This window comes from Sabethes cyaneus, chromosome 1 (assembly GCF_943734655.1).
Source record: "Sabethes cyaneus chromosome 1, idSabCyanKW18_F2, whole genome shotgun sequence".
Lineage (NCBI taxonomy): Eukaryota > Metazoa > Arthropoda > Insecta > Diptera > Culicidae > Sabethes > Sabethes cyaneus.
In genome coordinates this window covers 121,755,488-121,770,566 of record NC_071353.1, presented here as the reverse complement: position 1 = coordinate 121,770,566, position 15,079 = coordinate 121,755,488, and the positions used below count along the sequence as shown (strand labels likewise).

Here is a 15,079-nt window from a genome sequence, read left to right as displayed (position 1 = left end):
TGTTTGCTAACGCGTTGTGAGTTTGTTTTGCGAGTAGTGCAATCATTTGTTGCTTTTCTTCGCAAACATAGCAGACGCCGGGGTGGAAATTTTAGAGGATATTATGGGTAAGTTTTTTTAGCACAACTATAGTATCAATTGAAGCGATTTTAAGTGACCTGGCAAATCCATACTGATTATATGGTTTTGTATTTGTAATTATTACAGTGCATTAGACTTGTATTTCACATGAATTCGTTAAAATCACTTGAACGCAAATTAGTAACCGACTTTATTATTACTAACGTTACGGTTGACCGCGAGAGATTTCTATAATTAATTGTGCATTCTTGTTTGATTTGACTTTTCGGTGAAATTTACTCTCCAGTTTTTTCTTGAACAGTAAAAAAAAGCCTGCATTCTTCTCAGTTTGAACTACATTATTTAGTTTTTACTTCGGTTAATCTTAATGTTAGAACACGAAAGAACTAACGACCATTTAGTGTGTTGACTTATTTTGCTGTTATTTGATCTTGTGTTAATGGCTATTAAAGAGTAAATTATATCATCATTAAAGACATAAGTTTTAAGTATTGGGGGAATTCGTGCTCAATTATAGGGAGGTTATAATCTCCGGTATTTTTCCAACCGCTTCGTTTGGTCAGCATACCTTCAATTTTAATGCATATGAAGCCTATAAAAGCGATTCGAATAAAATGCATCGGGTTTCTATTAAGTATAGTTAGGATGAATCATAGTTGTTTCAAAGCTTTAAAAGTTGAACCGTTCTTTCTAGGAAGAAATAGGCCCCTCTTCAGCTGGAGCCGGTGATTTTAACCCGTTTTAAGTAAAACAATGAAACTATATTTTACTGTTTCTAGTTTGTATATTTTAGCTTATTTATTTGTATTTAATTGGCTTTTCGTCTTAAGACGTAGCCTAATGAACAAAACTTCTCTATCAGTAACTGTGATCTTTAGCTTTCCAATTTCTTCAGCAACTCGCGACCAGACCTTGGTACATCGCTAACCCGATTTGGGTTTGCCTAAGATCGCTCTTAGCACTCGTTCGTAGAGAACAGCGATCAACAGTCGCTGGCTCGCTGGCTCAAGTTTCGTAAATTCGTACTTTATTATTTAAAACTTTATTATCTCTTCTGCTGACATTGGCGTAGATAGAGGGGGTGCCTGGGTGACTTTCCCAGATCCTGTTACGCCGGTTGTCTCCGATAGCACAAGATCTCGTCGGGAATTACCAGGCATGCTTCATCGGGGCTTACGCAACTGCGGACCAAATTTCTACCGTCCGAAGATTTTCACAACTTGATCCTGACAACTTGAACTCAAATTGATTTCAAAGCAGCATACGGTACCCTGTCAATCGAGACTAGCTATGGCACATAATGCACGAACACGGTTACTCGGATAAACTGGCGCGAGTGATCAGAGCTACATTGGATCGAGTGATGTGCTTCATATGCATCTCGGGAACACTCTTGAGCCCCTTCGACACACGGTGAGGCTTCAGACAAGATGACGGTTTATCCTGCATGCAGTTCAATATAGTTTTACCAAGGACAGCCAACTCCTAGACCTTGTAGACAACTTTGATATCATAGTCAGGAACTTTGCTACAGCGGAGGCGATCTACTTCAGGGGTCTAAAAGGATTGGGTTAAAAATAAACACGTCAAAGATCAAATACATGAAAGGAAGAGGCGCAAAAAACATACGTGTGCTATCCACAGAACGTAACCGTTGACGGTGTCGTGTTTGGGATCGCTGGTGACCGCGGACAATAACACTAGCAAGGAGATTCAGTGGCACATTCAAGCGGAAAATCGGGGCTACTTTGCCCTTCGCCAAACCTTATGCTTAAGATAAACAAACCCCTTATTAGACCGGTAGTTCTTCATGGACTTGTGACGCTGCTCACGGAGAACATACACGCCCTTGACATGTTCGAAGGGAAAATGTTGCGGGCGACATTTTGGCGGAGAACAAACTGTAAGCGGACAGTGGCGGGGGCGTATGAATCACAAGCTACAGGCACAGACAAACAGACGAGACACTCGCGTTAATTCCATCGTCCAATCAAAAACTACTCATTTTTCAAAAAAACATGTTTCGCAACATAGCTACACCGCGGCGCGTGAGTGTTGCTTCGAGTTTTCAGTATAAAACCATTCAAATGTAAAAACCCTACAGCATAAAACCCTACAAATGCAAGCTACTCCGCGACATGCATAACAGAGGGTGCTAGTGTGCAAGCAAAATGTGTAGGACGATGTTTTTTAAAGGATTTTCTTCTATGTGTCATATCAGTTCATCAGTGCTACAGGCGCGACTTGGAGAGATTCCCATCATACATCTTGCGACAGTCGGTAGGCTACAACGGTCTGAGCACGTCGTAAGGATGCCAGACGACAATGCAACGAAAATTGTTCTCTTCAATAACCCCATCAGCACTAGGAACTCAATGTACAGGATGACTCGACCTGGTCGAAAGTGTTTTGCAGCTTTTGAGATAACTGGGAAATTGGCGACGAGTGGCACAAGATCGAGTTGAATTGAGACTTGAAACAGCTTGAAACAGCAAAACCATCCCGATTCTATGCTGCTGCTGACTACGACGACGATGGCGCTTATATAAGCTTTGCGTTTGATAGTTTTCTGCGAGAACATTCTCATTTCTGTTTAAACGGACGAAACCACTCGTCAATATAAAATAAATAAAATATTCATGCTGAGAACAATTTATTTATGTAGTTAGAATTAGATCGATATTTTCAAACATAGTAAAAATTTTTTAGGAAGGCATCTCCTAGGCCCCTCCTAGGAAAATTTCCTAGCTACGCCAATGTCTGTTGAGTACTCATATTCTTATACCACTGCGTCCAGTATTTTGAACTAGTATGGTATGCCCCGTTTATTTCCTTTACTGTACGTTTGAAGTTTACCTATCACTTATTGAGGAAGTGATGGTAGATGGAGCAAGACAGGTGCCAATCAGAGATGACTTGGTTTATGAACCTTGTTACCCATTGGCGGAATCAGCGCTCATTTCTAGGGGGGCTATAGCCTCCGGCTTCTTTCCATCATTTTATTTCGTCGGCATATTAAAATTAAATGAACACTAATGCTTGGGATCTTCTAATTGCGATGCATATAAAAATTACTCATACTTTTTTTACTTATAGAAATTACTCTACAATTTTTATTATCTAAAGTTATCTAACTATAGTTTCTTCTTAAATTTAAAAAACCAAGTCAATTTTTCTAAGGAGGGCACAGACCCCCTAGTTACGCCAATGTTGGTACCCTGATCGGCGACGCAATCCAGATCTTCCTAGGCTCTCAGTCTGCGTCCTATTAGTGCTCCACAATTGCAGAGCAAGTGATCCGAGGTTAAATGTCATCTTGTACGAAATCGAGATTCCAAAAATAATATTTACTCGGACAATGTCCTGTCACAAGAAGCGTGCTGAGATCTCTCTTGTTGAGACTCAGCAACTTTTGAGTAACCTTTATAGGTCGGCGTTAAATTTTTTTTGGATTGAGCTATTGTACGACCGTCTAATTGGCCGGCCATAACTGTTGGGCTCTCCCATTGTTTCAGCTCACCCTTCAGCTCTACGAGTCAGCGTATTGAGAATAGACGAGGAACAGGACTGAAGTTCAGCTAGCGCATCATTCAGTTTCTGTTCCTCCCCTAATCTTATCTCTGTCCCCTTTGTTTCTTTATTCTCCGCTAGAAAGAGGCCCACTGCTCTGGTTCTCAGTAGCTCTTCCACTACTTCTACTTCTTCCAGCTTTGTAACACCATTCAGGTGCTCGGGGGAGTGCTTTCAATCTTCTCACGATTTATATTGTCATTATTAACGGGTGTCCATCAAAATAAGAGAATGAAAAGAACGAGTCAGGGGAAAACCACCAGAGAAGCTTTGTTCAAACTGATTTATTTCATGCATATTGTGATAGCAATAACAGTGGCACTGAAGTAAAACTTAACTGGTTTGAACGGTTACTAGCCAGCGAATGAAAATATATTCTCTCCAACATACAGAGATTGCTATGGTTGGATTCGATTTGGTTGTTTGTCGCTTTGTTGCTATGCAATTGGGATTTACACACAACATTCCTCTTAACAAAATCAACGAGCCCTCCAGAGCTCCTCGGACGCCGATCACATATCGATGTTTCTCCAGCTTCACCCACTTTAATGGTTTGGTCATCATTGGTGGTCGGAAGATATTGCAGGTTGATGATGTAGGTGGGGAAGATCTCTCGTGAACACACGTAACCTTCGGATTCCACTATCTTGATGCAGGATTGGTTGTCATCGTACCTGAACAGCGGTTGGGTAGACGAGTTCCTCGTTGATGGCCTTCAGAAGTTTGTGCATCCGTATCAGTTCCTGGCATCCTTGAACCAGTATCGCGAACTCGGCTTGTGTCGAAGAAAGAGCAACGCAGGTCTGCTTGTAGGTGCCCCAACTTGCTAGCCCGCCGCAGACCTTGATCAGGTAACCGGAGGTTGGATTTACGCTCTCTTGCGTCTCCGGCCCAATCTGCGTCGACAAAGCACTCCATAGCTTCGTCTTCTGTCCGGATCCCAGATTCAGCGAAATGTCCTTGGTTGCCTTGAACTATTCTGAATACTTTAGCAAGTGATTTGTTGGTTTGAATACCTTCAGCGGCGATGTACTAAGGCAGATCAAGCCTGGTGTTGACCCCGACACACAAAACACTACCCATTAAGCTTCGGTACGACTCTTTGGTAGGTAGTTTTCCCCTTGTCCTATTGTGATAGTAGCAGTGGAACTGAAGTTAAATGCAACTGGTTTGAATGGTTACTGACTAGCGAATGTACATTTATTCTCTGCAACATACAGAGATTGCTACGATATGATTGGATTCCATGACTAAAATATACATATATTTAAGTCGTGATTGGATTCCATTTAGTTGTTCGCCCAAGCGACGTGTTCGTCCCACCATAGATTCTCGACTTTTAGCAGATGTACGATGGGAATCTCTCCAAGCAGTACCTGTAGGTCGTGCTTCATACGCCCCCGCCAATCTCCGCTTTCAGTTTGTACTCCATTCGTTCGTAGTACCTTCCGCTCGAACATGGCAAAGACGCGTATGTCCTCCGTGAGCAACGTCCCAGCTTCAAGTCCACAAAGAACTACCGGGGTAACGGAGATTTTAATAGGCCCGCATTTTCCGCAGGATCTCCTTACTAGTATTGTAATCACGAACTCTACCTCTTCCAGTTCGTCGCAGTCGATGCCATCGTCGCCGTCCGTAGAAGGATGGACGGTATCACAATAAATCATAATACTGGTCTCCATGATAATGTCCTTACAGAAAAAACAACCATTGATATGTGCAAAACAAATTTAGAACTGCGAAAGTCACGAAAAGTGGTTTGAGGTTTTGAGCGCTAGTAACTCATTTTCCATTTCAGAAAAAAGGGACAGTTTCCTCGTTTGGATGTGCCGAAAGTAAATTTTTATACATCGCATCGTACCAATTCATTTTGATCAAAATACAGAACCGGCAACAAACATGAATTAAACCATACAATATGATAAAGTGACCAGAATTTTTTTGGATGAATGCGGGACATATTGAATGGTTTATTTGCTAAATCTGTTGAGTAGTAAAGATGGGATCATTTAGAAATTGGGCACTTCATTTTGGCTATAGCGGCGTTCCCAGTGGCCGTGGATGCTAACTTTTGGTAGCGTTGTGTTATTTGTAAACAGTTCGGCTGGGTATATTTTTTTTCGCAGTTTAAAGGTAACGTGGTTTCGAGATATTCATCATGCAGGAGGAGAAATGGTAGTAACTGTGTGCGTTCACCTGCAGAATCCATCAGCGTCGGCTAAAAGCGTTGTTCTAAAAGAGCTGTGATGTGAGTAATTGAGGGTTGCAAGGAAACTCTCAAGGCTGTCCACAAGGCGCAGGTCAGACATTGGAGTTGAACTCTTGATCGTCAACTGCGAATGGGTTCATGATAAAAGGTCATGACTTGGCAAGGGATCTGTTTCACTGGCATTCGTGTGAAAACCAGTATTTTGTGACGGACAAGAATTCGAAGATACACAGGGTTAGGTGCCTCACCAGGCGGATTTTGCCATTCATTAAGTCCCATGACAGCCTACCGCAGTTTTAGCTTGCATGCTACAATGGACCATGGACTTCTGTTCATCTCAAAAGAGCTGAGTGCACCAAATTATCCCCGGGTTCTTCCAGTATTCAAATACTGGGGGATAAAGAACCAAAAGCTGAAGATGAAGAGAACAGTCACCAGCCACATTGGTCAGATGAGGAGTTCGAAGTGCCGGCTGGCCGTGGCCGTGATTGAGAAGGGTGTGCACCGGCTAACGACCGGTGTCAGCAGTAGGTTTGTTCATGGAATGTAACATACTTTCCTATGTTGCATCATTGGAAACTGTTTCGATTAAAAAATTAATCAATGCGGGACATTTTCCGGGACGCTTAGTAATCCGGGACAAGCCATCCAATTCCGGATTATGCGGGACATAATCCGGGACGTCTGGTCAGCCTACAATATGATCATGATTTAGAATAAGTAGGTACTACGTTGATCAGAATGGGTTTGAACAAAATATAAAGTTGAGCTGAAAGAACTTCAATTATGTAGAAGGTTTTCCAAAGTTTCCTAATGTTGCTACTTCTAAATCTGAAAGTTTAATTTTGTCTCATATCTACAATTCTTTTAGCCCACCTTCAAATACGCGACACAGGAGAGTCCGTTTGAGCTCCCTCGTTTCCAATCATGGAAACATCAGTGAATATTGGCGACGTTTTGCTGTGATCGAGTAGAAATGGTATACCGCAGTCATCTTCTTACAGTAAAAAAGAATTCGATAATGAGCTTTGGGCACCCATACTGATTTGATACCGTACGTTCGAGAGAAGAAAAAAGTAGTCGACCATTTATTTTATTCCTGTTTCTAGCTGAGACTGTTAATCTTATTATTTGATCAAATTGCTCATCCAGCGTCGGGTGTAAAAAGGGATGGAAACAAATTATAATCAATTTATTCATGCAATTTCGATTCGCCTCAGGAGAGCTTCCTCACTATTGTTTTCAAAGCCGACAGGCTCATTTGCCGCCGACGATGATCACTTTGTGAAGCGATCGTGTACTGTTGAACTTTTAAATAATGTTATTTTTATTATTATTATTGATGGATCCAATCGCTCGTCCGCGTGGCTTCGGCTTTGCTTATCTTTTTTCAGATTGCGCAAACCATCAACGACTAATTAACAACCAGTCATTATTGCGGAGATTTGCTAGATTATCATGGGTACTGCTGCTCCTTATGACCATTTGGAAACAATCAAATGCCAGCTATGTTCGCTACGAATACTACGTGGATGCTGATGAGTTGATCGACGAGAATTCACCGCCTATCGACGGAACCACACTGTTTAACTTACTGCCGGAAACAACAGCGGGGGAGCAAGAAGATAATGAGCAGGCAACCACCACGGATGGTGTTAATGCTGAGAGCGATAGAAATAATGATTATTATTGTCGCGAGGATCTATGTTTGCAGTATGATTTTTCTGGCCAGTTGGTACAGAAGCATCACGTTGCATGCGGTCACGATGGTTCGTTTGCTGCCGATTGCCCTCCTGGACGAACGTTGTTCAAAGTAGATTCTCAGCTTAGAGCGTTCCTGATTCATTTACACAATGAGGCTCGCAATCGCTTGGCAAATGGCTCATTGAATGGATTCGAAGAGGCCTCTCGAATGCCTACAGTAGTAAGTACTTAGTGTGTACGTTTCATATGGATTTTCTCTGAAATGATCACTTTCAGGTATGGGACGATGAGCTGGCTAGTTTGGCCGAACTGAATACCAAAAGTTGCCAATTTAAGCATGACGAATGCCGTAATACAGAGTTGTTACGGCAGGCAGGCCAAAATCTTGCAATAGGGTATTATCCGGTTGAAGAAAATTTGTTTGATATTTTGATGAAGTTGACCACGTTGTGGTTTGATGAGTACAAGCTTGCAAATCAAATGTTGATGGATACATTTATGAGTCCCCCGAAGTATGTAATCTGAATGTAAGGTCTTTATAGATTTTAAAATTTGTTTTTAACTTTCCAGTGTAACCATCGGCCATTTCACGCAGATGATGAGTGATCGGACTACTTCAATTGGCTGCGGAATCGTAATTTACCCACATAAGGTGTCCGGTTATACATTTAAAGTTGTACTGTATGCTTGTAACTATTCAATCACAAGCATCTACAGTCAGCCAGTGTATCGGAAGGGTCCTGTTGGAACTAAGTGCGTTACTGGGAGAAATCATCTCTACGATGGTTTGTGCAACGAGGAAGAAAATCAATTAATTCAACCAGTGCCATTCTATGAGTAAGGGATTTAATGGACTAAATAAAAAATGTTTGTTTGATTAGATTCCATTACTTTTTATTACAACAATCATACACGCACCAGAAAAAAATAAACGAAAATAAAAATCCCTGCATCTACATTATCGTAGATGCCGACATTTTTCTCTCCATTAGAATAAGATAACCATTTCCAGAAATCCTCTTCAGAACAGACCCGCCTGTGTGGTAGCGTAGGTTTAGGGAATATTCGTCATACAAAAGCGACGGAGCTTTCAGATTTCCGAGGATGGTTGTTAAATTGCTAGCATCCGTCGAAAACGGTGACGTTTTGAGCCGGACGCTTTACCGCGCTCATCCACCACCGGGAATGGTGCAATCTCGCAGTGTCATTGTTCGCCCAATCGGCCGTTGTCTGGGCCCACCTGGTGGACCTCCACCACCACCACCACCTCCTCGGCGACTACCCGAAGTTTCGCTCGAATTCGAAGGGCTGTTTGGATTCAGATCTAGCAACGTTCGGAAGCTGAAAATATCCAAGGTTATCGGATATAGACATTTTTTCTTAACACCAACAGTAGTATATACATACAACATAACTATGAAACTGAAAAATCCAGTTATCATCCCTAGGAAGCGTTGGACAGTCCACGGAGGAGACTGGTGAACAGTTCCATCTGTAAAGGAAGGGGGAAGATATTTCGTCATTCTCGGGTATTGCATTGAACATTGATAGTTGCTTACCTCTTGCTATGTATACCATTTTACGAAAAGTTCGTCTTATCCGTTTGCATTGCAATTGGGTTCAAAGGTGGTAAGAAAAGTGGTGAAATTAACCACCCTAAATAATTATGCCACTAATTCAGCACTATTTTTTGGGTTTTTCGTATAAAGAAGTAAATATTAATTTAGGCTCGAGCAGAACTCGAACATTCTTTTTTAGCCTTTGAGTGACATCACTTTTGACAGCAGCTGACCTGGCTGGCACAGGGTGTTTCGCTGATTTGTTTATATACGGTTTATACTACAGACGGTCGATAATCTACAGACGCGCAAAGAGCGTGGCATAAAACACCAATCGAACCGTCAAATCGAGACACCAAATGAGCAAAGTAAACAAACTTGTGTTTCCTATAGGCAGGGAAGACTAAGTTTTGTAATCTACCTGAAATATTAAAACTTGAACTATTGATCTACTAACAACATATGGATTAGTTACACTCGATATATCATATAATGCTTTGAAAAATTCAATTGGCTTGTTCAATTTGCAAAATATGCGTCGCAATTCGCGAAGTTCCATGGAACATACCTCGCGATTCACGCAACTTACTGCTGATTATAGGGAGATTGATCCAATTCTGACTGGTTGCCAAAACTGTTTAAATAAAATAAACAAAAAAAAGTGTTGCCGAATTGGTAATTTTTCTCTTTGCGCGTCTGTAGATTATCTACCGTCTGTAGTTTATACTATTGTGACTATATACAGCACCCCATCGACATCTCTATAACGAGCTGCAGTAAACGTCAGCGACAACATGTCCTGGGCTCAAAATTTGACAGCGGGCCCAAATCAGACTGCTGGCAGTTGAGTGAAACGCAGTGCTGACATGCTATCTCATTTTCGCACACACGAGATGTTGGCAGCGAAAACATGGTTGCCTGCCGATGGGTTGATATACAGTCACATGTAATGTAGAGTGACTGTATACAGACTCTGTATTACAGAGTGGCGACAATGTCAAAATTGGAATGATAATTATCTGTCAGTGTCATTCCAATCGAGCAGACGACCTATCCAACGCGTATGCAGGAAAGAGAAAGAAAAACCGCATTGCATACATTTGGGATGACTTGTCGCCACTCTGTATATAGTCACTCTACATGTATGTATATATAGTCACTCTAGTTTATACGTTTCGTTCATGGAACGGCTGGAAAACGGATTCAATGCGCGGGCGGGACCGCATCAAGGTGAAGAGGAAAATCTGACGTTCATCAAAAACTAAATAATTTGGTAATTTAGCGATCAAATTAGAATTTTATTTAAAAATACCTATATAAATTTTTGAGCGACTTAGTAGATTTCTGGATTTTATGAAAAAATTCAAGACGTTGCTCATATTTCGTAGCGGAATAAAATTTGTTGTTAATTTTTTTACCTATAAGGAAGATAAGGAACCGTTGCTTTTTAAGCTTTTTAAGAGATGGCGCTTGGTAGTGGTTGTAAAATCAAAATTTCTCGCTTAACTCAGCGGGGTTCAAATTAAAAAGTGTTCAGATTAAAAACCGTCAAACGAACGGGGGTCCACGGTATTTACTATCAGAAACTAGAGGCGGTGTCCTGTTGCGCACAAGCGTCGAAAAAAAAAACAAGTTATTGGCCTTGACGGAGTTCCACTATTTCTTATGCACTCCTAAACTTCCCACATGGGGCTTGAGTGTAAAGTTGTCCATTTCTATTTCCGTCTTTTGCACTCTTTAATTCCTATCCTTACTTCGCTCATATTGTAAACTTCAAAGATTGCAGCATCGTTACTCCATTAATGACATTCAATTTAATCGTAGAATAAAAATCGATTGGTGAACGGCTAAATAATGCGTACCTTTGGTGCTTCGCGTACCTGCGAATCCGAATGGAAGTCTCCAAGTGATCCTTAGCCCGCTACCTTCGTAGTGTTTGGCAAAATGCAGGATCATGTGATAAATTGGAAGGCGATCAACGAGAGGATGTGCCTATTGAGGATAAAGTGCGTGAAGGTAGACCCGACGACGAGAAGAAAGCGTTTTGCGCGTGGCTGGAAGCAAAGTACGTTAACTGTTTGCCCCAAGACCATCATCGGGAATATGAACACCTACATCGGTAGGGAACCAATCTATAAATCGGTGATATGGTTCTATATAGCCTGAACTCTGACACAAAAGATAATAGTCAACGATGTACACGTTCTCAAAGCTGACCGGGTTTTCTTTAACATAATGAACATACGTTTCCTACAGGGTGTGGATAATGACTGATCATAACCTAGTGCTAGTAGCATTATATGTGTCTTCAAAACTGTCAACCGCAAACCGGACACGTCAAAGCCGTCCTTGTCGGATGAAATATTAAGCAGCTAGACCATTCGCAATCTGTTGAGAGCTACGCGCGAATACTGGACGAGACAATTTCTTCTTCTGAGGAGTTAGATGCTTCAATCCTTAAAGCCGGTTAGGGCAGAATACGTTCGGCCATCGGAGAGGCACCACAGAGAACTGACATCCATTCAGGAACAAATTTTTCGGGAATTCTTGGATAAAATTTCAAATTAAAATCACCTAAAATGCTAGCGTCACCACCACTATAGCACAGACAAACAGGCATAACTCTTGGAAGAAAAATCAACAAAAATTATCGTACCACACATTTAGCCTGAACATTAGCACTATCTATGATCGACATTCCCTAATATAAAATAGCAACAGGAGTATCCCTCTAAGTAGTAAGTATTTTTATGGGGAATTCCCCTTCTTTCGTCAAAAAGCGCCACTTTGACCAAAACGGAGACATTCCCAACTAAGCCCAAATTTGAAATGACGGTTTATTCGGTACTAAGAATGGAAAACGAGTGTTATGTCTGTTTGTCTGTGACTATAGTTTCCCAACTAAATGATTCTTTTGATTTGCACAATGACAACCTTTTGCTCCTCTGGCGCTAGTGACTTCCGGTGGCTGACACAACCCCCCCCCACCATTTTTTGAAGGCAGGACCGACCGGCCGGTTTATGTAATTTTCTGACTTGGCAACCCTATTAGGGCATGGTTCATAGTCTAACCGAGAATATTTTAAAAATTCTAATTTTCTACACTGAGTGAAAAAAATCGAAAAAAGTCTTGGAAAAACTCATGGAATTTTTGAAATACTTTTATATTAATATTTTATATTATATTAATGTAAACCGTAAAGATCTGTTCTAGCTGGACAGATAGGAATAAGAGGGCATGAGCACATTAATAACTAAATAAGCCCGGTTTGTTTATTCTTTAATTTATTTTCTCTAAAATTGTTCGCCACACGCGCTGTGATTTTCCGCTAATAAACATCCTTTTCATGTCACTTTTGCAATTTTAGCTTAAATTGCTTACTTTAAAATTCAGTAATTCACTTTCGAAACACTAATACTACACGTAGTGCGCTAGAACACATCACAAGACCTTCATCGATCAAGGCTCGCCAGACAGCAGTCATGCATTTCGTAATCTTTGTCCCGCTGGCTTTACTGTAGGAACAACATTAGTTTGTTTCCTCCTCCGGTTGGCTTTTGGCATCGCCCGCTCCGGCCGAACTCTGATCGATGTAGTTGTCTCGTCCGGGTATTCCGGAACCGTGCGAGTCACCCAACCAAGGGTAGACGGCCGGACACTCGAAACAGGTCTCCATGTATCGAGTGTCGCTGACGTTCGACGTTGGCTCCTTGAATGCCAGTGCGCACTTGTTGGAGATGTTGCAAGGTTTTGGTGTTTGAGTTGCTTTGCTCTTACAGTTCCACGGTTCATAGTTGTTCAGCTGGTTTAATGTTTTCGGATCGGTGATCCATGTCAAGGCCTGTGTTACCGTTACAAAGTAAACGTCTGGACTAAAATACGAATAATGGTTTGAAGATAATTTATATGACGATTGACAGCAAGCCCAGGTACTTACAGAGTTTGAGTCCAGTCAAGAAATTTATGCAGGCCACGCTCCAGTTCTTTAATCTGGAACCAATTGGTGTGGAATGGCATCATGTAAGGTGCTTTGTTCTGATAGTAGTACCGTTCGAAGTCCTCCTGTAGCCACGCGAACACCTCTTCTGCATCGTGGTTGTGCAAAACGCACTGGTCCATGTATGGGCAGTGTCCACCTTCGTAGCTTTCGACAAAGTGGGCGTTTAGTGGAACTTCCCAGATACCTGGGAACGATTTGGTTGGACAGGTTCCGCTCTTGCATTCGTGAGGTATTTTGTAGTCCAGAGTATATGGCCAAACTGGAATCGGACTTGGTGGTACACTGATTGAGCTATCGTAGATAAATCCGAAGTCTTCGATGACCTGTGAGGATAAAAACGGAAGCATAAGAGCTCTTGGCAGACACTATTGAATTCATACCTTGTACTGTGTGTTGCGCCCTGGTTTGAGGAACGGAGCTCGCATTCCATTGATTTCGTTACTTGACACGTTGGAGAAGTGCTTCAGTATCGCACGCATTCCGATCATTTCACCAACCCACTCCTCGTAACCCTTGTCCTGCAAGCCCATCTGTAGTGAAATCGTTTCCACTGCAATCTCGTGACCATCATTAGCTAGAGTTTGGATCTGCTGATAATTACTGTGGAGTGAAAAGAAAGAGAGTCATGATCAGAGTATATAATTGCATCAAGGATGACCAGGTCAATTATAATAAGGTTCAATGAATAACCCTCTAATAGTCTATTATACGTTCCTCTGCTTCTTCGCTATTAGGCAATAGCAATCAGCGGAGATTAAATTTTAGAAATTGCTCCATCGAGATCACGTGTCCCGACTGCATATGACTATTCCACCGACAAGTGCGGGCAAACACTGGCAGAAGATAGAATTTATGCGCTTCATTTCTTGTCCGCTTGCGGCAATGATATTTCCTCCATATATCTTGGCTATCGCGATTAAGGCGGGTAATTCGGCGAAAAAATGGAACGACACACGGTGAAGCGATATAGGAATATTATTCGCGTGGAGTGGGAAAACGGATTAAAATATAAATCCTATATTGCTCGCCAGCATCCCCGCCGATTCACGGTACGCTACACTGCGGAGGAAAAGCTATTTTCTGCCGTGGCAGAAACCGAGAATTTTATCAACGGACACGAAGGTAGAGCCAGTTTAGTGCGGCTGAAGCTGACACTGCTGCTGGTAGAAAGATAAGATTGGGAACTCTATCTTGCAGATTGCAGTTTGCGTTGTGTTCATTTGAGCAGTGAAAAACATTGCACGGTACGAGCATATCTCGAACTTGTACCGTCACATATCAGAACAGTGCGATCCCTATCGGCTGTGCAACGGATTCAAAATCTTCGCGTAGGTATTGGCTTACGAGGTTGAGTTATATGTTGCAACCCTCGCCTCGGCACCTTACGCAGAGTGGGAGGAACCAGACGTTAATCGAGAAGAAAAGCTTTATAGCGATAATTTAATGCAATAAAAATGTAATCATAAAAATGAAAAATTGATTTCAGGCTCCTGCACGTGGCGTTGAATAAGGGACTGTGAAATTAGAAACGGCGATACGTTCGGGTTCGGTCTAAGGTAAGACAGAATTGGAAGGTTTTTTAAATTGTTCAGCACATTTGTTATTCTTTTTTTTTTTTTTTGAAATGCAGTTTTGTTTTGCATTTAAGCTAGCAGTTTAGAGCTAATAATAATATAAGCTGAACACAAAAAAAAATCGGATTTGCAAATCTTGTTAGAGTGAGATTATGCGTTTTATTACGGTTTTCAACTGCAATAGCAATACCTAGTATGCAATACTGGGTGTTATAAGATACATATGGGTATTTTCGGCCTATTAAGCGGTAGCCTGAACAATATTTATGAATTACGTTGAAACTATATTTATTCGAGACAAGATTTTCATGCCAATTGGTTGGATAATATTTACTGAATATTTTAGTGAATTTTCGTCTTAATAAAGCGCTTTCATATTTG

The 15,079-nt window shown here is 41.5% G+C and overlaps 3 protein-coding genes across 3 annotated transcripts in view; 1 reads left to right on the top strand and 2 right to left on the bottom strand.

Moving 5' to 3' along the window:
* Nucleotides 1–8,428, top strand: LOC128740328 (antigen 5 like allergen Cul n 1-like). Its single transcript, XM_053835869.1, has 4 exons — nt 1–107; nt 7,255–7,784; nt 7,841–8,076; nt 8,135–8,428. The coding sequence occupies exons 1-4, from the start codon at nt 104–106 to the stop codon at nt 8,403–8,405; spliced, it is 1,041 nt and encodes a 346-aa protein (XP_053691844.1). The 5' UTR covers nt 1–103; the 3' UTR covers nt 8,406–8,428.
* A 10-nt stretch (nt 8,429–8,438) lies between these two features.
* Nucleotides 8,439–9,324, bottom strand: LOC128740337 (glycine-rich selenoprotein). The gene is made up of 3 exons (XM_053835879.1): nt 9,124–9,324; nt 8,972–9,056; nt 8,439–8,905 (listed from the first exon to the last, which is right to left on the bottom strand). Exons 1-3 carry the CDS (start codon nt 9,140–9,142, stop codon nt 8,734–8,736), a joined length of 276 nt encoding a protein of 91 aa, XP_053691854.1. The 5' UTR covers nt 9,143–9,324; the 3' UTR covers nt 8,439–8,733.
* Nucleotides 9,325–12,435: 3,111 nt separating this feature from the next.
* The window catches only part of LOC128738339 (chitin deacetylase 1), a 34,199-nt gene continuing 31,555 nt past the window's right edge, over nt 12,436–15,079 (bottom strand). Inside the window, exons 6-8 of the mRNA XM_053833394.1 lie at nt 13,505–13,724; nt 13,062–13,447; nt 12,436–12,996 (exon numbers count right to left, since the gene is read on the bottom strand). Of these exons, the coding sequence (XP_053689369.1) occupies nt 12,654–12,996; nt 13,062–13,447; nt 13,505–13,724 (949 nt within the window). The 3' untranslated portion in view covers nt 12,436–12,653. The remainder of the gene's footprint in view (nt 12,997–13,061; nt 13,448–13,504; nt 13,725–15,079) is intronic.

Coding starts and splice junctions, on each gene's coding strand:
- LOC128740328 (XM_053835869.1), top strand. Junction 7,785..7,840: donor CCTCTCGAATGCCTACAGTA/GTAAGTACTTAG, acceptor GATCACTTTCAG/GTATGGGACGATGAGCTGGC. Junction 8,077..8,134: donor ACATTTATGAGTCCCCCGAA/GTATGTAATCTG, acceptor TTAACTTTCCAG/TGTAACCATCGGCCATTTCA.
- LOC128740337 (XM_053835879.1), bottom strand. Junction 8,906..8,971: donor TTCAGTTTCATAGTTATGTT/GTATGTATATAC, acceptor GGATATTTTCAG/CTTCCGAACGTTGCTAGATC.